Genomic DNA, 23,094 nt, shown 5'->3' on the forward strand with positions numbered 1-23,094 from the left:
TTTATTTTTTTATTTATTGCTCAATTAACTATTAGAGGAGATCAAAAAGATTGTATAGATTAAAATTTGGAAAAATCACTAAAATTTTTGAAATGGAATATCTGATTCACTATTTGATCTCAGTGAAGTTCGATCAGTAATCGTAAAAAAAAAAAAATTGCATTTTGGAATTCCGATTTTTTCCCCCATTTATAATTTGACACTAGAAAATATTAGAATTCGATTAAATATTTGATTTCTGAGTTTATTTTAATCAATCTAAGGAGATCAATAAAATTACATTCGAGAAAGATTGTATTACATTTATTAAAATTCGGAAAAATCATTAAAATTCGAAACTGGAAATTCTGATTCACTATTTGATCTTAGTGAAGTTCAATCCGTAACATAGATAAAAAAAAATCAGTTATATTTTCGGAATTTTTTTTTTCATGCATAATTTTATACTAGAAATATTAGAATTCGATTAAATATTGTCTTTTTTTTTCTTTCAATTTTGCTTGTAGATAACAGTGATACCCTCTTCAAATCTTATATGCAAGTATAGTTATACAATTAAAAGCCAACGATACAATTAAAAGCCAACTATATCATTTGAAATATTTTTAATGACTAATGATGTGCAGTGTACAGGGGAAAAAAACAATTCACCCTGAATAACTTTTGATCTAGATCGCATTTTAACGTACTAGGTCTCAATGATTCGAGAGAGGTGATCTCAAATAGGCTAATTAATTATAGCAGGCAATATTTTAAGTTACGAAATCACACACAAACGATTTTTTTCAAAATGAACATGCTTTTATTTTCTTTTTTTGTTGTTGATGGATTTGGATTTTTGGCCCTCAAAATATATGGGGTAGTTGCAATCTGCAAAATATAGTCCCATTAGTGTTTGGTAAGCTTATTTAAAAATCGATTTCGTTCCGAAATTGTATTTTCCTTCATAAAATTACATCGTTAAAATGATGTAACATTTTGTACACTTCACAATTCAAAAATTTTCCGACTATTTTTAAATAAAGTAATAAATAATTATTAAACAAATTTTTGTATGAAATTATCTACTCCCTATCGTCTGCGCTATTTTTTTACCATATTTTGACCCCCTTGAACCATTAAGATTGAGTTTTAGAACGTGCAAATCCAAAAAATTATTCAAGGAATATAGAATTTTTTTTTCTTCCTTTCTTCCTTTTTTTTAAATTTTTTTCTTCAATTTTATTGTACCTTATTGGTCACAGTAACGTGACTACGTACGAGCATTTTTTTAAAAAGTATATGAAGCTGATTTTAAAAATAAAAAAAAATTCAGATTCTTACATATTGAAATAAAATATTCAACAAAAGAAGGAAAAAAAAGCATTAATTCGAATAAGCATTTTAAATTTAGTTTTTTGTTTAAAAAAGCTTTCAATTGCTCTCAATTTTTTAATGAAAGTAAATAAAGCAATAAACGAATTTTTTTTTAGATAGTTAGAAGTCATTAGTAGTTAATCGGGCGATTCTTGTAAATTTCAGATAATAAAAACGAAACGACTTATATAATCTATTTTTAAACAATGAAATGACAAAAAAAATGAAAAGTACTATCATTTATTTTTCTGGAACCTTTGTTCCTCTCTTAATAGGGTCACGCCACGCGTTTTCTAGGATATCAAAAGAACAGGATATATAGATATCTAGAAAATATCTTTACAGTCCCTGGCGAAATTAATAGACGCACTATAATATTTTATATAAAATCTTAATTTTCAGGTGATACTATACAGCTCTATTGTTTATACGCGACTGAAACCGGTTTGCTCTTGTTTACACTAGTGTGTATGAATTGGTTAAATTAAACCATAATTAATATAAATTCGACAACTGCATTTACATGTTTTGCACGAGTTTATAGGCAATATTTTTATATTTAACAAACATGTAATGGGTTTTTATTCAGGAGATTTTTTATATACTTCCTATTGGTATTTATTAACGTAATGCATTACAATGATAACTATACAATGTTTTATACCTTAATACCATTTTGATATCTAGAAAATATATTTAAATCATACCTCTATTTTGCTAAATAGACTTTATGTTAAAAATAATAGTTGAATCAAAATCTCTGCAAAACGTTTTATTATATATTCTTGACATTCAGCAAAAATAAGTAATTACGATAATTAATTGTCGCAGATGTTAAAGTGAGCGTTATAAGCACTTATTCATTGTGTGTAAAGTGAGCGTTATAAGCTTCATTTCATGTTAAAACATGAAATGAAGACTGGAGTTTAATGAAGCGCTTTTGATAACACTCTATTTCAATAGTTAAGCTTTGGTGGCTCAGGGGATAGAGCGTTTGCCTTCCAATGAGGTCAACCGGATTCGAATCCCAGCGATGGCTGATTAATTCGAATACCGCATCCGGCTTGCAGCGACCACAGTGCGGACATAAATAAAATAAATTTTTTAAAAATATTTCTCATTTTTGTAAATTTTTTCCTGGCAGTAAAACTCGATATAAGATCAGATATATGAGCCGCTCAGAAGCCAATGCGGTTAAGTCCATTTTTTGATATTTTCTGATTTTTGGAAATTTTGATGAAATAAATAATAATCTTCTTAGTTATTAAAGGATTTACTCGTTGGTTACTTTTTTCTAGGTTAGACAGCAATTTTTTTAATAGCTTCTGAATATATTGTATAATAATTTCAGAAGCCATTGTGAATAAGTCCACCTTTTATCAATATTTTTTTTACATAATTTTTGAAATAAAAATTAAATTATTCTTCTTCTTTCGATATTTGTTGGTAACACTGAAAAACAAGAAATTAATAGTAACCAGGGTTGCCAGACGTGGTATTTTTAATACTACGGTAGTATTTTTTCACCAAAAAAAAAGGGGTATGGTATTTTTCGTAGTATTTTTTTAAAATTTATTTTATTTTCATTTCCTAAAACAAAGAAAAGTGCCACTCTAGTTTTGAAGTAAAAAACAATTTTTGAAATAATCCAACAGTTTATTTTCTATTAGTCACTGTATCTAGTGATGATTGAGAAAAATCGAAGTTCGTTTATACTAGAAGACATAAATTTCTTATCTTTTTCAGCTGCCAAAAGGTATAAGTCCTAAAATTTTTGAGATGCTGTCATTATTTCAATAAATACTTACGTTTTTATTTACACATCCTGTACATATTTTGTTTTTTTGCAGAGTTTACACCTCGAAAAAAGAGTTTATACACTTTTCTAATTAAATTAATAAACCAGGAATTTTAAAAACTAATGTATCAAAAAACATTAATTTTCTCAATTGTTGTGTTTTGGACTTAACCGCATTGGCTTCTGAGCGACTCATATATGCATAGCATATTACTATTTAGTAAAAAGAGAGTAAAGTTTATATAAATCTACTCAATTGAGTATTTGCACTTGAAGAAGAAGAAAACCTCCCATACCCTCACATGTGACCTATGACGTCAGCGCCAGCTAATCTTTATCACCAAAATGGTGTATTAAAGTTGAGCTAAGTTTCTCTACAAAAGTTAGAATGATAATTAACGATAAATGAATTAAATACAGAGCCGTATCGCTCGAATTAGTTAAAATATAGTTCTTTCTCGTCTGCTTCTTTTACTTAACTTAGATTTATTATTTTTTTATTGTAACCGTGATATATTTTTGTTTTGTGTACCTTCGATGCATAATTAGTTTGTTTATATTCCACCAGGTTTCGTGCCTGTTTTTGTGTTCAGTTTCCGTGTAAATATATAGTGAAAGAATTGAAATCTTTGAAAAATAATCTTTTAAGAAGAATTTAGAATGTGTTACTTAAGAGAATTAATACTTGACAAACTTGGCTTACTCGAAATAGAATGGAAGAACAGTTGAACATAAACAAACTTGTGGTTACGTATAACTTTAAAAAGACTAATTCAGAGACGTATAGACTGAGCTAGCAGAAATTATTTAATAATCTGTTTTTATATTTGTTATTAGATAGAATTATACAGCTAAAATAGCATAATTATTCACATTAAGTTTTAATTATTTTCATTATACTAAATGAATTCTTTAAGGTGGGATTTTTTAAAAGTCTGATTTCAGTAACAATAAATTAAATATTAAATTATTTTCATTTTTTTTTTCAAATTGACCTTTTCGAAAATTATGATAGAGGGCGAAAGATAGACCTAACTTGACAAACTCACGGCAGTTTATGAAAATAGCATAGCATTCGCAGGTGACGACAAAGCCTTTGGAAAACAGAATGAGATACCTGCACGTAGTGTGGGTACCTCGATCCTGATTGTTTGTTGAAACTTGGCATTTGCTTACGTTAGCAACTGTTCTTTTCATTCTATTCCGAGTAAACCAAGCCCGTCAAGTATTAATTCACTTGAGTGACGCATTCTATATTCTTTCGCAATGATTCTTTCTCAAATATTTCACTTCTTTCACTATATATTTCTTACTTATCTCAAATACAGGCAAGAAGCCATTTAGAACATAAACAAACTATACATCGAAGTTGCCAGGAATACAAATCAAAAATATATCACGATTACAGAAATACATAAAAAAAATAATAAATCTAAGTTAACAAAACACGTAGACGAGAAATAATTATATTTCTGCAATTTCGATGAGGGCTACGGCAATGTATTTAAAGAACTTCACGTTAATTAACAATATAACTTATGTGGAGAAACTTAGTTGTACGTCATAGGTCACATGTGGCCAAATAACCAATTGACTGGCGTCTTTCAAATAGCATATATTTTAAGAAACTAACATGTTGCTACAGAGTATTTGCTTCTCAGAAACATTTCATGCTATATTGATTTAAATGATTTTATTCCGTACACTGAATACAATAATGCAATGTAGCGAAGTAGGTTCACTTTTAACATCCGAATCTGTGCTACTAATTCCAACATTTTTACTAATATGATGGCAACACTTAAAAAGCAGTTAGAGTGTTTTCTACTTTTTCTTCTCTTGCAAATTCTCCGACAGATATCGTTGGCAACTTCATCATCCACCTATTGCGAAACGAAATGTGCATTTAGTCATATTCATTGTAATTTTATACATTTAAATAACACCCAGATAGCAAAATAATGCTTATTTTCACTCAGCAAAAACCTTTTTACTGTAAACCTAAAAAGGTTTTTTATGCTGTTTGCATTTAAACCTACTTCTAACCCTTAAACGAGATCTGTGGCAATCTGCTCTATTCTACAAACATTACCCTGATCCAAAACCTTGGAAAACAGCCCTCGATATAAAAACCTTAAATTGAGATGTTCTTTCATTCTCTGTACTATCTGTCCTTACTGTGGGTTGGCCCTCATAATTTGATGCTCCTGAAAGAGTGGCCAACAAATCTGTCCTGTAAATGCCCGAATTGACGAAATGTTAAAACAGGTGGGCATTGGAAATAAAATTTAAAAAAAACATTTGTAATGTCCGTTTGTGTATTACGTAAGCATCAAAGAGAAGAGAAGTTCTGTTATTTTTTCTAATCTGACGAGAGAAAGGGTTTGAGTAGTGCTTACGTACGATATTGAATTTACGTTCTTTTACCCATTCGCAAAAGGGGTGTTGTCTTGGGTATGATGGCGTGCGTACCTGATTTGGACGTCATCACACTTTTCAACAGTGTTCAAGAGTAATAGTGAACAGTGCGCATGCGTCGTCGCTGCATGCGTTGCTATGGAGTTCGCTACTGTTTGATAATTTTTTCAGAATTCCTTTTCTTTCACTTTTAATTTTGTTATGCATTCAGTGGGTGAGTTTATTTTCGGCGATCACAATTTATTTTTTATTTATTTTATTTTTGAACTTAATTTTCCATAAATTCTTTTCATTTATTTAATTTTTTTCTTCAAATTGTAACGAAAAATAAGGGAAAACGTTACACTTGAAAATATTAAATATTTAAAATTGTTGGGAAAAGATTTTTCATAACAGTTTAAGAGATTAAGAATTTCAGCCGAAGAAGTATATTCCACTCAAAATATTTTTAAATGAATTGAAACTGACAAAAAGCTTTAATGCATTTATTAAGCGTTTTAAAAACGCTCCAGCTCTGTGAGATTTGGGATCAATGAATAATTTTCATGAGTTCAACTAATGCAGCGTTGGAATAAATTCTCGGTCATTAAAAAAATTTGATCACAAGCAGTTTTAATTTTCGCAAAACTGCGACTCTTGCTTCAGATTTACTTTCTGATCCATTTTTACTATCATAGATGGCGCTGGTTGAAAAAGGACAAAGCAACAAACAATAGGTAAATAAATAGCATTCCCCCCCAAAAAAAATCATTATATCATATGATGGAGCCGCGGTAGATCAGAGAATAGAGTGCTTGCCTCCCAATGGTAGATACGGCTCATACCGACCACAGTGCTAATGAAAAATATCTTATGTTATCCTCAGTTATCGCCTTCCAATGAGGTGAATCGAGTTCGAATCCCAGAGATGGCTGATCGATGCGAATTCCGCATCCGGCTTGCACCGACCACCATGGGAGGTTTCCGTTGTTTTCCTCTCCACGTAACGCAAATGCGGGTTAGTTCCATCAAACAGTCGGCAAATTTCTCCCAATACTTGATCCAGGAGTTCTATTGTCTTCTGGAGTGGGTTCAAAATTACAAGGTTAAGGAGTTGAATAATGGTAACACCGTAAACTCTCGACTGTTCAACGACGTTTATAACTTAATAAGAAGCAGTAAGATAATCACTTACCCGAAAACAATGGCACTGGGACATAGAAAAATAGAAGCTAAAACAAACACTAATCCAGGAAATGAATTTAGAGAAGCGTTGTAAATCTGAAGGAACACTGCCGTTCCAAGCATCGGTGCCAGAGTAGAAAACATCCAGAGTAAGGAAAAAGCTTTTCCTAAATAACAAAAGAATTTGATTATTCACTTTTACAATAAAAGCTTGATGTAAAGTTTTGAATTTAAAATGCGTTTACCTAGTTCTTCTTTATTGACTAGTTTTGATAATCTTGAAGATACGGCTATCGTTGAACAATTGAATAAAGAACCACTCACCATTGCTGCAAAAAAACAACGAAATGAACTGAGTTAAAAATATTTTGTTTGAAGGCAATTTATTTTCTCGAGACACACTAAATATTAAGATATTTAAAAGAATTTGTTTCGATCTCTTATAATAATCTTGTCCCGCAGTGGACTGGTCGTAAAGACACGGTTCCCAGTAGAACACCGAACTCAAGCATCACTAGCCGCGGTCAGTAAGCGGGTAGGTGACTACATTGAACAGGCTGCGTTGGAGAGTCGTAGAAGAAGGTGAGGAGAGTGTTAGCGTGTGGAGAGTCGTAGAAGAAGAAGTATATTAATTTCTGTCTTGATTTTAAAATAGATTAAAATCGTTTTTAAGTTAGGAAACAGTATGGAACTGAAAACTACATTAAATATGGTTCTAAAAGAAAGCATCATGGAAATTCAAAAAACTATTTTTAACAATTAACACTAGATTGCCTAAGGGCGTCATTTTGACTGCCTTTAATTTCAATTAGAAAAACAATGATATATATAATGACGCAACTTCTTAGAATTTTGTACAACATATATTTCTTTTATTGTTAATATTTACTACTGTAAATAATAACTGTATATAACTGTAGTATATACAGTTAATAATAAGTAATAATAAGTACAGTAATAATAACTGTAAATAATATTAAAAATTAATTTAAAACAAATTTCTTCGCACATTATTTATTCTTTTACAATGCAGTAATTTTGACTGCTTTTGGGCAATATAGGTATATAGTCTTTCTAGTGCTAAATACGAAAAATATTAAGAAAAGGAAAAATATCGTAGTACACTCCTATATAACTGAAAAGAGGAGGAGAGGGAAAGGGGTTGGGAAGGAACCAGTCTTCTTCCCAGATGGCGTATTGGAGTGTTGCGATTGCCTATGAACAAAACCAGGTTTTGAAGCCTTTTTTCTTTCTCTAACATACACAAAGCGGAGCTTGTTATGTAATAGAAACCTCTTTCCTTGCTTTGGAGACTTACCAGGAAACATTCCAACATAAACAAGCACCGCTCCGTCCGAGTTCTGTACAGGTAAAGGAATTGGTGTTTGTTTGGTCCAAGGATTGAGAGACAAGTTCACGACATCGCTAAATGCTGGGTTTAGAAGAGAAGAAATGATTGTTGGAGATCTTTACGAGCTTTCCGGAATGATGAACATTCCAAGGAGACGTGATCCTCCTCTGAACAGAACAGGCTGAATCTTTTTTCTTTCTTTCTAGATCACATTTCTTGTGAGGAAAACATAAACATCCAAACAGTTATAGTCTGTCTAGGGTAAGAACACACACTGAGTCTGAGACCGTTTGCTGCTATCGAAACAAAAATAAGTCATATCAGGAAGGGTAGCGTCTCTTGACTATAGGGCTAACACAATAGACCGAAGAAAAATATTCTCTTTCTCTAGCCGACCCGAGCAAAGCTGTCCTAAACAGTGATCATACACCCCTACTTGAAATAGTTATACCTCATTACCATAGTCACCGCCATTACTCCAGACGAATGGGTAGGGAAATTCTTATTCAAGACAAACTATAAACGTTCGCGTTTCAGCAACATTTCTTGCAATGATTAGTTGTCATGCGAGATAAAAAAAAAACCGTGGCTTTAAATACCCCACTTTATAATTTCAACTATAAAACGTGTGGAGAAACTACAAAGAGAAGATACCTAAATAGAAGAATGTAGGTGAATCTGATACAGATGTGAGCACCATTCTAGACATGAATGAGAGAATTCCTATGAGTCCGAGGGCTGCTTCGTGGAGTCGAAGTTTTTCAATGAGGATAGGGACTACTAGAATGGTTCCAAGAGCATTACAAACAGAGAATATTATGTTTGCATTCGATGAATCTTCCACTCCCATTTTAAACACGTGTTTCAGAAAGGCAAACTGTATACCCATGTTGCCTGCAAAATAGAAAAAAATATTTTTTATGTGATAAACATAATGTTGTGTGACATAGTTCTTTGCAGCCATCAATTATGTTTAGCTTATCTAATTAATTTTACATATTTTATGTCAAAGTAAAAATTATTTTTAGAACTTTTGCTTTCCAATGAGGTGAACCGGGTTCGAATCCCAGCGATGACTGATCGATACGAATCCGCATCCGGCTTGCACTGACGACAGTGCTTACTTGAAATAATCTCGGTGGTAGACGGATGGTCGGTTAGAGTCCCTTTGTTGCCAGGCTAACCGTGGGAGGTTCTCTGGGTCTTCCTCTTCCAAACGCAAATGCGAGTTAGTTCTATCAAAAATTCCTCCACGAAGGCAAATTTCTCCCAATACTTATTACAGGAGTTCCCTTGTCTTCTGGATTGGGTTCAAAATTAGAAGGCTACGAGGTTGAACATTAGTAGTCGAAAACCCGAAAATTGGGTCGACTGTTCAACAACGGTTATAAAAAATTTTACAAAAAAATTAAGAGAGTTAAAATGCCTTCTTGGATTTATAATTCAATACAATATCAGGTAATTTCCAAAAGAACTCTATTTTTGTTATGGAGTTGCAACACACAGGATTGCTTGAGAGCTAAAATTTATCGAATTTTTAAAAATCGGTTATTTTGGCTCTCAAGTGATGGGAGAATGTTACCTGTATCTACATAGTATTAAAATGATATCTTTTGATTTATAATTCAATACAATACCTGTATGTAGAGTATCAAAATGGTATCTTTTGATTCATAATTTAATACAATACAAGGTAGTTTCCTCAAGAATTCTAACTTTGCTATTTGTGACAAACAAGCACCGTTCTCCGATTGCTTGAAAGCTAAAGTTTGTCGAAATTTACATATCGGTATTTTTATTGACCCCCAAGAGTTCTACAGAAGAACTAACCTTATGTTTCACAGCAAAAAGAACTGTCCTTGATGTTTGATTACAGGAAGAATTATAGATCGTTCACCAGGTGTTGGCACTTGGCTCCGCCTTCATCACGTGGTATCCGTTGATACTATTTCACTATTTTTGGGGAAAGGATGTGATCAATCCTGAACAAGGTTGCTATTTGGCGATCATTTGATAAAAATATTTATTTCGCTATCTTTACGTGCATTTTTTAATTTTAAATATTTCATAAATTTGATGATATTTCTTCCTTTTGAGTGAATAGTTTGTCCTTTCTGAGACATTTTGCTGGGAAAACAGCAGTTTTTAAATTCAAAATATATTTAATTACCTAGAGTAACGAAAGGTATAATAGCAGATGATAAAGCGAAGTAAGTGACTGAAAAAGAATTCACTGTTTGCGTTTGGCGCTCTTTAAGGGTTGTCTCAATTTCAAGAGCGGAGACGTTTCTCCTCTTACTCCCGCGCTGAAAATAACTCTTCGTCCGAGGAGGTGGAGCCAAGTGCCAACTCTTGATGAACGAACTATATCTCTGGCAGCACCACTTTTGGTCTAAAGTTGGTGTTAAGATACAAACTTTCTAATTTAAATACTGAACTTACTGCCCTAAAGTTAATTCTGTTTTGTTCAAAAATGAATGGTACAAACCTAACTCTACAAATTTAGAGCAGGTATCCACAAATATTAGCAGCCATATTTGAAGCCTTAAATTGCCGCTTCTCTTTCTGACACATGTACGATAGCTCTCCTTGATGTTTTCAAACGTAAAGAAATCGAACAAAATGCCAAGTCTGTTTTTTTCATGAGGGGTAATTGTTTCCTTCAGAGCTAAGACAGCGTAAATGAGAGCACACACGTAGAAGCAAGGAGAAATACTTAATACAGCCACGTATCCATACGATGCAAAAAGTTGACCACCAATCACGTTGCCCAAAACAGTAGCTGCTATCAGACAACAACTCATAATGGCGTAACGAGTTGGCCGCGACCTGAAATACAAAACATTTCATTTTATTTTATTTTATAATCGTCGTTGAACTGCTGACCCAGTTCCCCCACTACCAATGTTCAACTACAGCCTTTGGCCAAATTATTAGACGCACTTAATTATTTAATTATTCTTAATTATCAGATAATACACTATACAGCTTTATTGTTTTTACGCTGTTGAAATCGGTTTGCAGTTGCTTATGATAGTGCATCAATTGGTTAAAATTGTAATGCAATACGTTAAAAATAAATACAAATAGGAAGTATTTAAAAAATCTCATGAATAAAAATAAATTACATGTATGTTCAAACATAAAAGTATAAACTCGTACAAAACATGTCAACACCTGCTTATCCCGACTGGCCAGTGGACACCTGAAAAGTCTCACATTCTCTGCAAATCAAAAGATCTTTCCTCTTTGCCCTAAATGCCAACAAAACCAGGCATCACCTGAGCACATCTTGAACTGTTTAGGGCTGGACTGGAACGACATTCATTCCTCTCCCATTCTGGTTTCGGATTTTCTCAATATCAACGGATTCATTGATCTGGTCTGACTCCGTCTGGTCTGACCCAACTAAACATGTAATTATTAAAACACTCCAGTGCATTTAATAATTTGGTCTAATATTCTAATGAAATACCTGATATAATAAATCTTCTATATTTATGTCATATATCGTCTAATTTATTCATTTGTCTAATTTATATTATATATCGTCTAATTTAACCAATTGATACACGAACGTAAGCAAGTGCAAACCGGTTTCAGTGGCGTAAAAACAATAAAGCTGTATAGTATCACCTGATCATTAAGATTCTGCATAGAATCTTATAGTTAGTCTAATAATTTGCCCAGGGACTGTACGTATCTTTGTAATTTTGAGCCCAATCCAGAAGTCAAGGAAACTCCTGGATCAAGTATTGAGAGAAATTCGATTTCGTGGAGGATTTTTTTTTTTTTTTTGATGGAACTAAATAGCATTTGCATTACTTGAAGAGGGAAACCTCACGCTGTTATCCTGACGGCAAGGGGACTAACCCTCGTCTACCACTGAGGATATTTTAAGTCAGCACTGTGCTCGGTGCGAGCCGGGTGCGGAATTCGCATCGACCAACCAATGTTGGGATTTGAACCTGGTTTACCTCATTGGAAGGCGAACGCTCTCTTCCCTGAGCCACCACGGCTCTAAAATATTTTATTATAAACAGCCAAGTTTCTCGATTTTTTACAAATTTTTTTAATCGTCTAAAGACTAGCCACTGTTACTCAGGGAATAGAGCACTCGCCTCCCAATTATCTGATCAGGACTTGACTGCTTCCAGCTGGCATCAACCACACTGTAGAAGTAAAATATCCTCAGTGATACATGGATTATAAGTTACAATCCACTTGTCGTAAGCCCTTTTCCTCGAGGTTTTCCTTACCATGTAAGTCAAATTGGTACTAGTTTCTATCGAAAAGTCTTCTACTAAGACTAGTCTAATGCATGAATCGGGAGCTCCTTTGTCCTCTGAGTTAGATGCAAAAATACGAGGCTGCGAAGTTGAACATTGATAGCCGAAAACCCTAGAATAGGTGGACTGTTTAAAGCCGGTTGTTAAATAAAATAAGTTCATCAAAACGCGAAAATTTTTAGTTTCAATTAAATAAAAACTTAAACCAATTTTTAGTACAGCTTGAAGAGGATATAAGAATTTCTAAAAGTATATTTAAATTAAGATGACAATTCTGAAGAAAAAAAATCGCTACCCAAGTTAAAATTCTTGATGGTCCCATCAAAATATTTTGATGGACTATGTTGGTTTCAGTGCATGATGGTCCGACATCATTTGATAGTCACCATCATCATGCATTTTCCATTACGTGTTCATGGTTTTTGATATGCCAACAAACTTCCATCATTCCATGATAGAAAATGCTACTTTAATACTATGATAGTTAACCATCAAGCGACGTTTGATTCTTACGAACCAACAATTCATGATGGTTCTAACTGTACATTTCCATGATGGTTTAATAATAATTCTTGTTGGTTCAGCAGGAATATACCACCAAAATATTTTTTTTTATGTTGGGCCATCAAAAATCAGTCCGAATTCCTACATCGGGGTGATGGTGGCTCATGATCGTTAGACCATTTGATTTCTACGAAACAGATGGAAATTTCTGATGCTTCAACATGAACAAACCATCAAAACAAGTTGCTATTCTTATGTTGGGCCATCATAAATCAATCCGAATTCCAACATTGAGGTAATGGTTACTTATGTTGGTTACCATCAAGCCCAAAAGCAGAAAGTGCCTAAAACTGTGACGTACGTCGCAAAACAAACGAAGTCCTTCAGAACAATTTGTATCTTAAATAAGTGACAGCGTTTTCCTGCGATAATAATTTATTAATAATTCATCGTCATTAACAAAATTTTACACCTCAAAAGTGATTGAAAAAGTAACAAATCAAGAATGTTTGCCTTGGTTTAAAAATAATCCTGTATCCTGTATTTTAATGTAAAGCTGACTTTTTTTTCGCTGTGAAATGCTTGCAGAACATTTGCATAAATTAATAAGTCCTGTTGCAGAACATTTGAAAATATTCTGCTTCTGAGCCATCAAGATTATGTTGGTCCATCAATGGAAAACCATCAAAAAGTTTGACTTGGGTAGCTTTGTTTGCTCTGCAGTAAAAATACATTTGCTGAGAATTTATTTAAAAACACGTAATCGTGTGAGAGAATTTCAATGAATAGAAAGCTGTAGTTAATTTTCTGTTAACTGAAATAACAATTTTGATAAGTAAAGAACATAAAACATTTGGATTTTTAATTAAAAATCAAACATTGTCTTTAAATAGAAAACATGAGCGAGTTTGATGAAAAATTATTTTCTATTACCCCTATAAATTAAGTCTGCCTTTTTTCCATAAAATAAGTATCACCTAGAGTAAAGAAAGAAAAAACGAAAATTTTTTGTTAAAAAAAAACTTGTTTATAACAATAAGTTGAACAATATCTCTATGATAGGTTTTGTTTGAAATATAGGCGGTCTGTGCGTAATGCTAGCACAATCATGGCCGTCACGAAACTGTGGAGCACTCATAAACATCCACAATGCTTTTTCAAAACAAATAAAAATTGGTATACAAATTATTAAAAAATATTTTTATTAATCGGTTCTACATTTCCAAATGGTCTCTTACTCTAATTTACATTCAATCAATCAAAAGAACAAATAATGTAAAAAAATCTTCTTGCTTTGGTCAACAAAGAAAATGTTTATTTTATTAAATAATTACAACTTTTTCTACCATATAAAACTAATATTAATGAATTAAATTTATTAATGAATTAATATTTGAAAAAAACTGTATTGACATCAAGTGTCATAGACTACAGGTTTAACAAAAATGTATTTGAACTTGAGTGAATGAATATAAAATATTTAATTACCGATTGAAAATTTGGGATATAGGGAGAGTATGTGAACTAATAGTAGGAATTGAAAAAAGTACCTTTCATCAGTGACGTCAGATAAGTAGCTGTTCGATATAGAAAAGCAGACAAGTATGCCCCCACTCACACCAGATATGGCCGCCACTCCTATATAAACAGTAGGTGGCGCCCCCTGACTGAAGGTCAGAAGCAGCATCACTATACTCTCAGTCAGAAGACCGCTCACTCCTATAAGCAGTGGTATTTTCCTGCAATTGTCATTTTTTTTAGTTAGTATCGGTTAAAATTGAGAAAACATATTTTTACGACGAAATTATTTTGACGTAATCCACATCTGCTGAGCCCGACTTCGCCTAATTAATGCCCGGGGCAAAAACTTCTTGGGGGGGGGGCGCCCTCTGCTTCACTTCTTCAGTAATGAAGAACCGAACTCCCTCCAACATGCAGTTTTCTGATTGTTAACTTTGTCATCTAGCTGCAAAAAATTCATATCCTTGCTGACATTATGGCGGAATTCAGCTAAATTTATCCAATTACGACGGCACAATTACTCCAATCAGAAGCCTGCATTTTTGTAAACTTATCCCATTTTGCGATGTGTAAAAATACAAGCTTTTGATTGGCCAAATTTGTCCATCGTAATTGCAGAAACCTTCGAAAGCCATGGATTTACGAAACATGGATTGTGTTCATACGATAGATTAATGAAGAAGCTAACATAAAATTGACGGATTTTACACTGTACTGATATTTTGTTTTAAAAAAAGTTCATTAAGGAAGGAAAAAAATAAACCCTCGATTCGAATTGGGGGCCCCTCTAATGTGGGGACTGGAGGCAACTGCGCCGCCTGCGAATCCCCATCCAGTTGGAATCCAGAATAATAAATAGAATGAATTGGATGGCCCACGTGATTCGAATGAGTGATGACAATGCAGTACATAAAAGATATTGCTTTTTAGACCCATTGGAACAAGAAAGCGGGGAAAGCAGCGATTGACATGGGCTGATTCGGTGGAGGCTGATATTCTTGCAATTAATGAGAAAAATCGGAGATCAACGATAAATCGGAAGTCGTTATGGAAAAATCTTCAGAGGAAGTCATTGGCCCACATTGGATTGTCTTTCCAACTATGATGATGATGATAACTTGCTCATTTACGTGTTTGTTCTATATTGGTCAGATATAAAATTGGGTCCAATCTTCAACGACGGCTATATATATATATATATATATATATATATATATATATATATATATACAGTAGAGAACCGATTATCCGGAACGATCGGGACTATCGCTATTCCGGATAACTGATTTTTCCGGTTTTCTGAATCGCTACAAAAAGCCGTTTTTTTAGTGTTAAACCCAACTAAAAAAAATTATTTGGAAATAATTTTAAAAATAAGAAAAAACGATGAGGTAATACACTAATGATTATTTCTGAAATGATGGTAAGGTAAACATCTTTCAAAAAAGAAAGAAAAATCCTAATATCTTATGAGGAAAAAAAAATTTTTTTTTTTTTAAATTGCGGGAAAATTTATCGAATTTCATTCCGGTTTTTTGGTTTTCCGGTTTTCTGAATTCCGGATAACGGGTTCTGTACTGTATATATATATATATATATATATATATATATATATATATATATATATATATATATATATATATATATATATATATATATATATATATATATATAAAACACACATAGCTGTTATTTTTACCTAGAATATTTGTCGCTCCATGGGCCAACAAAGACAGCTATGACGCATGATGGCAAACTGGTAGTAAGCATAACCCATGTATATACGTTGTTTCCAATTTCAATGCTTTTCCCTTGTACCTCCTTGTGATGATCTAGTTCGTCACAGATGGTCTCATTGTACATCAACATGTTTCGACATGCCCTGTCCATCAGAAGAGACTGAAGGGGTAACATGGTTGTAAAGAGTCCAAGCGCTGTAAAGAATATGAATGGTTCCACCGTTGTTTCCCTCAATAGGCAAACAATACGATTCGAAAAAGTTTTCGGAGACTTCTCCATTTGCTTGGCATAAATTGATCTGAAAAGATTAAAAAAACTAAATTTTGTAAGTCTTGAAGTAAAAGGCAAAACGATTAACCAATATAAATAAATGATGAGAAGATAACTTAGGATTACGCAACGGTGAAGTTCTCTTTTAATAATTTAATTGCATTTTGAAGTATTTTATTTTTCTTCAGCAATTGAAACCTCATGACTTACTCTAGGTTTTGCCTGAACTGACTTTTTCTTTCTTTTGAATGAGTAATGAAGGAGAATTTGCGGCGACAATTTTCTTCTGCGGTATTGCGTACTCTTTAAGACAACACGAAAGCAAGGTAATCCTTCGTATTTAACTATTGCAGCGTCTTTTTTTATGACATAAATGAACTGAATAGATTATAATATCTATTGACGTCATTATCATCCACATTTTCAATTATCTTGTTCCTTTATAAAAGTAAATAAATATTTAAAATTCCCTTGCAGACCTTTGTCGAAACTATGCAATTCTGCGATATTACGTGTGATAAGATTCATCGTGATGGAAATGATTTTTACTAAATAATGCACGCTTTACTCAAGGCTTAAAAGAGAGTTATTATTTTTTTAAAAATCGATCTTTGAGACTGACCACAATTTCGATTGGCCAAATTTGTCCATTGTAATTGCAAAAATTTAGCTGAATTCCGACCTCGAAAGCTATGGATTTACGAAATATAGATTAGATTAATAAAGAAGCTAACATAAAACTGACGGATTTTACACTGTAGGGGAGAGTGGGGTCAATTGTAACAGGGTACGATTGTAACAGAGCAAAAATTTCGAGTGTCGGGTTCTAGATTTGGTTCCTAGGTGGCGCACAAGGTGCATTTAACAAATCTACATGTACACCCCTGATGGCAACCATTATTATGTACTTTTGAAAGAGTTACATCGCAAAAGATATTTTCACGCCACGCAAGTACTTTTTTTGGTATTAGAATACTATATTGTAACAAAGTAATTTTGTTTAAACAAATAAAAATTAGTAACCGAATATGTAAGTGGACACCTTAATTAACATTTCAATAAAAAAAAAGATTAGTTTTGCTAATTAATTAGCATTGTTTTTAACAAATGAAGCTGAAATGGCGTCTTGGGGACAATTGTAACAATAAGTAAAGGGACGATTGTAACAGTTGAAAATAAATAATCTTATGTTTACAAACCATTACTTAACTCTTTAAGAACCACCAATAGTTTCCTATAGCATTTATATTATGTTGCATAAGCATTATTTAATTTGTCACCTTTCACAGCATAAATTAAAATTTTTAACCCCTTAAAGTTAAAAGTTTAACCCTTTAGGTCTCTGTTCATTATTATTTTTACTCCTAAAATATCACTACTATTTTGATCAATAAAAAAATATATCACAACTATGATAATATGTATAATTAACTATGTTTTAGTTGAATTTATGAACTGTTACAATTGACCCCGTAAGTGGGGACAATTGTAACAAGTGCACGACTGTCAAAAATTGTTAATAACTAATATAATAATATTTAAAATCAAGTATTTATTTTTCTTCTAGTAGAGGATAGTCTACTTTACACGTCTGTCAATAAATACTAATAATATATTGGATTTTTTGTTAGTTAAAAATAGTTAAGTAAAAAATGTTACAATTGACCCCACTCTCCCCTACTGATATTTCGTTTAAAGAAAGAAACGTAAAATAAACTTTCCATTCGATTTTTGGTCCCCCTTTTTATGTGAGGGACCAGGGGCAGTTGCCCTAGTCAGGCTCTGATGTTATCCCTCATTGTGTTATATTTGTGTAAAAAGATTGATTGTTAAAAAGTTAGTTGAAAGTTAGATTGAAAGAAGGTGTTACATTAAAAACACTACAAGTGTAATAATATTGGATGGGCCGTTTTTTCAAGCTTGGGCGTAAAAATCAGTCGGAAGTAGTAACCGGGAAGTCTTACGACGAATTTTAACGCCATCTACGTGTTTTTAAGAATTTAAATCTGAAAATTCATCTCATGTATGACCTAGACTAATATTGCTGCCATGTTTAGTAGGTAAGTTTAAAGATCTGCGCAATGATTTGTAGGACACAAAATTCTACAAAATGTAAAGACCAGGGTGCGTAGCCAGATTTTTCAACAGAAAATAAGCACCTTTTAAACACTCAAGAAATATTTTCAATCACTCCCCCCCCCCCCCAAAAAAAAAAATCCTAATCAGGATCTGTGCAATAATAAAAAAAAAATTTTCCTATTGTTTAAAGTTCTTAGTTTATAAATAGAAAATCAATAAAATTCAAAAACATTTTCAAATACTTTACATAATCATGATAAAATAACTAGTTGCTTATAAATGTTGCAGAGAAAATTGGGAAAATCATTCATTTTTTGTAATGCAATTTTGTAAGAACAATCACACGGCAAAGAAAAAATATCTTTTTAAAAGATAGAAAATTAAGCACTTTTTAGAAACCCCGAATAAAAAAAGCAACTTTAAGGGCTTTTAAAAAACATAAATCAAAAATGAACACTTTTAAGCACTTCACAGAAAGCTACGCCCCTTGAAAAACGCAAATTATTTTTAAAGTGTGCTTAATAAAATATTTTTTTCTTTCTTTTTCTGCATATTGTTCGAATAAACTTTGATAAAAGTTATTATTAAACCTGTTAAGTAATATTTTAGAGTTATTTTTGTGAATGTTCCATTTAAAGTATTATTCATAGGATTTACTGGATGGTCAATACTATTCAGAATTTTTGTTTTATTCTCAACTACGCGCTTCATTTCATTTAAATTTTTTTCCAATTATTCAGATAGGAATTTTTGACCACAATTCATAGTTACTCTTAGCTTTCGACCCAAATATTTAAGTTCTTCTTCGTTTTCATGAGTCTAAAATGACCCATTCTCTAACCAGGAAAATTTCAGTAAAAAAATGAGTCACAATCACGTTTACAGCAAATTTGTCAAAAAGTTGGTTTATGACGTCATTCTAATACAATTTATCACGGAAGAATTTTAGTTGTTGTTAATTTACGTCGCACTAGAGCCGCACAATGGGCTATTGGCGACGGTCTGGGAAACATCCCGGAGGATGATCCGAAGACATGCCATCACAATTTTGATCCTCTGCGAAGGGGATGGCACCCCCGCTTCGGTAGCCCGACGACCTGCGCGCGAAGTCGAACACTTTACGGTAGCACAGTTTAACGAGGATCCATACCGCACAGCCTCGGTCCCTACGCAGACTGATCCAAGTGGACACCCACCCGCACACTGACCATAACCAGTGATGCTTGACTTCGGTGATCTGCTGGGAACCGTGTCTTAACGATCAGTTCACGGCGGGACGGAAGAAATTTTAGAAAAGTTATTTTAATTATCAAAATGCGGGTTTAAGCAATAGGAAGAAGCATTAGTCAAGCATTTACTTTACTGAAACTACAGTCTCTAGCCAAATTATTAGACGCACTGTAAGATTCTACGTTGTTGTTCATTTACGTCGCACTAGAGCTGTACAATGGGTTATTGGCGACGGTCTGGGAAACATCCCTAAGGATGATCCGAAGACAAACCATCAGAATTTTGCTCCTCTGCAGAGGGGATGGCACCCCCGCTTCGGTAGCCCGACGACCTGCACGCGAAGTCGAGCACTTTACGGTAGAACAGTTTAACGAGGACCCATTCAGCACACCCTCGGTCTCTACACAGGCTTATCCAAGTGGTCACCCACCCGCACACTGACCGTAGCCAGTGATGCTTTACTTCGGTGATCTGCTGGGAAACGTGTCTTAACTGCGGGACCAGTAAGATTCTACGTAAAATCTTAATCATCAGGCGATATACCCTACAGCTTTATTGTTTTTTACGCGGCTGAAACCGTTTTACACTTGTTTATGTTAGTGTAACAATTGAGTTAACATTGTAATACACTACGTTGAAAATAAACACTAACATAAAGTATGTCAAAAATCTCCTGAATAAAAACCCATTACATGTATATTTAAATATAGAAGTATTACCTATGAACTCGAGTAAAATATGTCATTATTAAAACACTACAGTGCGTTCAATGATTTGGTCTCAATTATTACTTATATAATAAATATTCTATATTCATATAATATATCGTCTAATGTATCCAATGGTCGAATTTATATTATATATCGTCTAATTCAACCCATTGAAACACGAACGTAAACAAGTGCAAAAAGTCGTGTTAAAACAATAAAGCTGTTTAGTATCACTTGAATATTAGATTTTACATGGAATCTTATAGTGCAGGGATGGCGAACCAATGGCACGCGTGCCATTTATCGCACCCAACACAATATTTTGGGCACGCCACCGATCACATTTGTTATTACTAGAGCCCGGATTTTGATGACCTAAAAAATCTCAATTAATGCCCTTAAAAAGTGCAAAAAATGCCCTTAAAAGTGCAAAAAAAAATGCCCTTAAAATGCGAAAATTGCGCTAAAAATGCCTTATGACATGACTTAAATAGAAGTAAAAATATTGAACTAAAACAATGTTTTACTCTTTAAAATTATTATGAGTCGTTTCAAAGAATGTAAAGCAATGCAATACTTGTTCTACGTTCATTAAAGTTTGACAAATGTTTTATATCCAAAAATAACAAAAAAAAAGGAAAATATATTGACTCCAAAACATTTTCATTTTGTATAGAAACTTAAATGAATATAACAACTTCCATCTCATAATATTACTAAATATCAAAATTACAGTGGATTACTAAATTTTTTTTTTTTAATATTTTGAAATGTAAACGAGCGTCTCTTGTCTGAAAGAAAATTTTTATACCAGGAGAAGCTTCTTTCAACGTCTACTGATGTTATTGGTGCGTACTTGAAAAGGACGGCCACACTTACTGACAATTCTTCTTCAATTTGAAAAGATGTTGCTTCACCTGTTAATATCCTAGAAATTTTCTTCATTGTTTGGAAGCCAGTGTAATAATAAAAAATTAACAAAAAATTTAAAAAATGCAAAATACGCCCTAAAATTTTAAAGAAAATGCCCTATAAATCTCAAAAAATGCTCTAAAGGACAAAGAAAGTCCAAAAATGCAAATGTCATCAAAATCCGGGCCTTAGTTATTACACTATGAATTGTTATTACTCAAATGGTATTACACTATGAAGCATATGTAACAATTAAATTAAAATTCACAAAAAACACGCAAAATAATAAACAATTATTAATGAAAAAAATTAACAATTATTGCTAAAAAAGCAATTAATAACCATAAAAAACAAGCTAACAATAAATAACTAACAAAAAAAAATAAACAGTCCTGCTTAAACTAACATCTTACAAACTAATATAAGTTAACTTGTAATCTAATCTGCAACAACAGAAGTCACACTGATGTTACTTTAAGTTGAATTACGCGTATAACTGAGACATCGTAAATTATTTTTTTTCTCAATGTAATTGGGTATAATATAGCCTACGTCACAGGTTGTATTGTTCCTACTAAATTTAACCCATGAACGGCATTTTCTGCGAGCCTAACTTCAAGCCACAAATAAACAAACGAAGTGTTCGATCGTTTAAATAGCTGCTCGCCAGATTTTATTGCATTATAAAGAAAAGTTATTGAAACTAAATACAACTAAATAAACAACAACAACTAAAACAAATAACAACAACTACTAATAACAATAACTAAATTCCATTCGTTTAGCATTGCGTCATATGTTGTTCCTACTAAATCGAAGTAGTTGTGTTTTTTTCATATTATACCCAATTAAAGAGCTTTGAGTTGATAGTATTTAGCATTATTATTTTCCCAATAATCACGAAGGCAAAATTATTTGACGGCACGTCTATGACCTCATTAAACAATTTTTTGGAAAAAATGGCACGTTGGTGTATAAAGGCTCGCCATCCCTGTTATAGTGCGTATAATAATTTGGCCAGGAACTGTAATAGATCTCTTTAACAGAGAACACTTACAGTGGATTTGAAAAATTATTAACGAGATTATACACAGTTCTTTCAGATCTATTTTGGAACTTATTAACGTAGAATACCTCACGCTAGCACTGTGAGAATAAATAGATAGTCTGCGCAAAACCTCTCTATTATTATAAATCACAATTGACTTCATACATTTGAAATGCACAACTTACCAATAAAATAAAGAATTTTTTTAGCATGACTTACCAACAAAGAATTTAAGAAAATTTTCAATCCTGAAAAATAAATATTTCTAGATTTCGAAGACTGAAAACATATTGGTTTTTATTTCTGGAACCAAAACTACAAGCCGTATCAGGTATGTGTTCATTAATTTGATAAACAAGATACAATGCCTTATCTGATGTATTTAAAAACAAAAATAGAGGCTTATCCTAAATTATATCTTTAAAATCTCAAATCATTTGAATTTCTCTTCTACGTTGTTTCACTCAAAAACCTAACCTTTACCCAAATAAAATCCTGTTTTACTATTTACCGTGTGACATTTTTTTTTCAACAATTGATAACCAGCATTTTCAGATGGTGCAATAAGCGACTTGTAAATACCGTTATCGAGAAACTAATACTGCCATGCAATTGAAAATCAAATGTAAGCGACAAAAAATTAGAAATTGAGATTTTTATATATTAGTAAGAATAGCTACATATTGCAATTTTTTTTAAATTCA

The 23,094-nt window shown here is 32.6% G+C and overlaps 1 protein-coding gene across 2 annotated transcripts; it reads right to left on the reverse strand.

Annotated features, from left to right (window-relative positions):
* Positions 1-4,832: 4,832 nt before the first annotated feature.
* On the reverse strand, positions 4,833-22,880 carry LOC107450409 (proton-coupled folate transporter). 2 transcript variants are annotated; one of them, XM_087158674.1, is made up of 8 exons: positions 22,610-22,880; positions 16,101-16,439; positions 14,431-14,619; positions 10,576-10,916; positions 8,742-8,981; positions 6,982-7,065; positions 6,747-6,903; positions 4,833-5,037 (listed from the first exon to the last, which is right to left on the reverse strand). In XM_087158674.1, exons 2-8 carry the CDS (start codon positions 16,418-16,420, stop codon positions 4,956-4,958), a joined length of 1,413 nt encoding a protein of 470 aa, XP_087014800.1. In that variant the 5' UTR covers positions 16,421-16,439; positions 22,610-22,880; the 3' UTR covers positions 4,833-4,955. The 2 variants fall into 2 exon arrangements, with proteins under 2 accessions (XP_087014800.1, XP_087014801.1); XM_087158675.1 differs by having other exon boundaries at positions 22,576-22,628.
* Positions 22,881-23,094: the final 214 nt, after the last annotated feature.

Source organism: Parasteatoda tepidariorum, chromosome 3 (genome assembly GCF_982258835.1).
Source record: "Parasteatoda tepidariorum strain Cologne lab strain chromosome 3, Ptep-v5.0, whole genome shotgun sequence".
Classification (NCBI taxonomy): domain Eukaryota; kingdom Metazoa; phylum Arthropoda; class Arachnida; order Araneae; family Theridiidae; genus Parasteatoda; species Parasteatoda tepidariorum.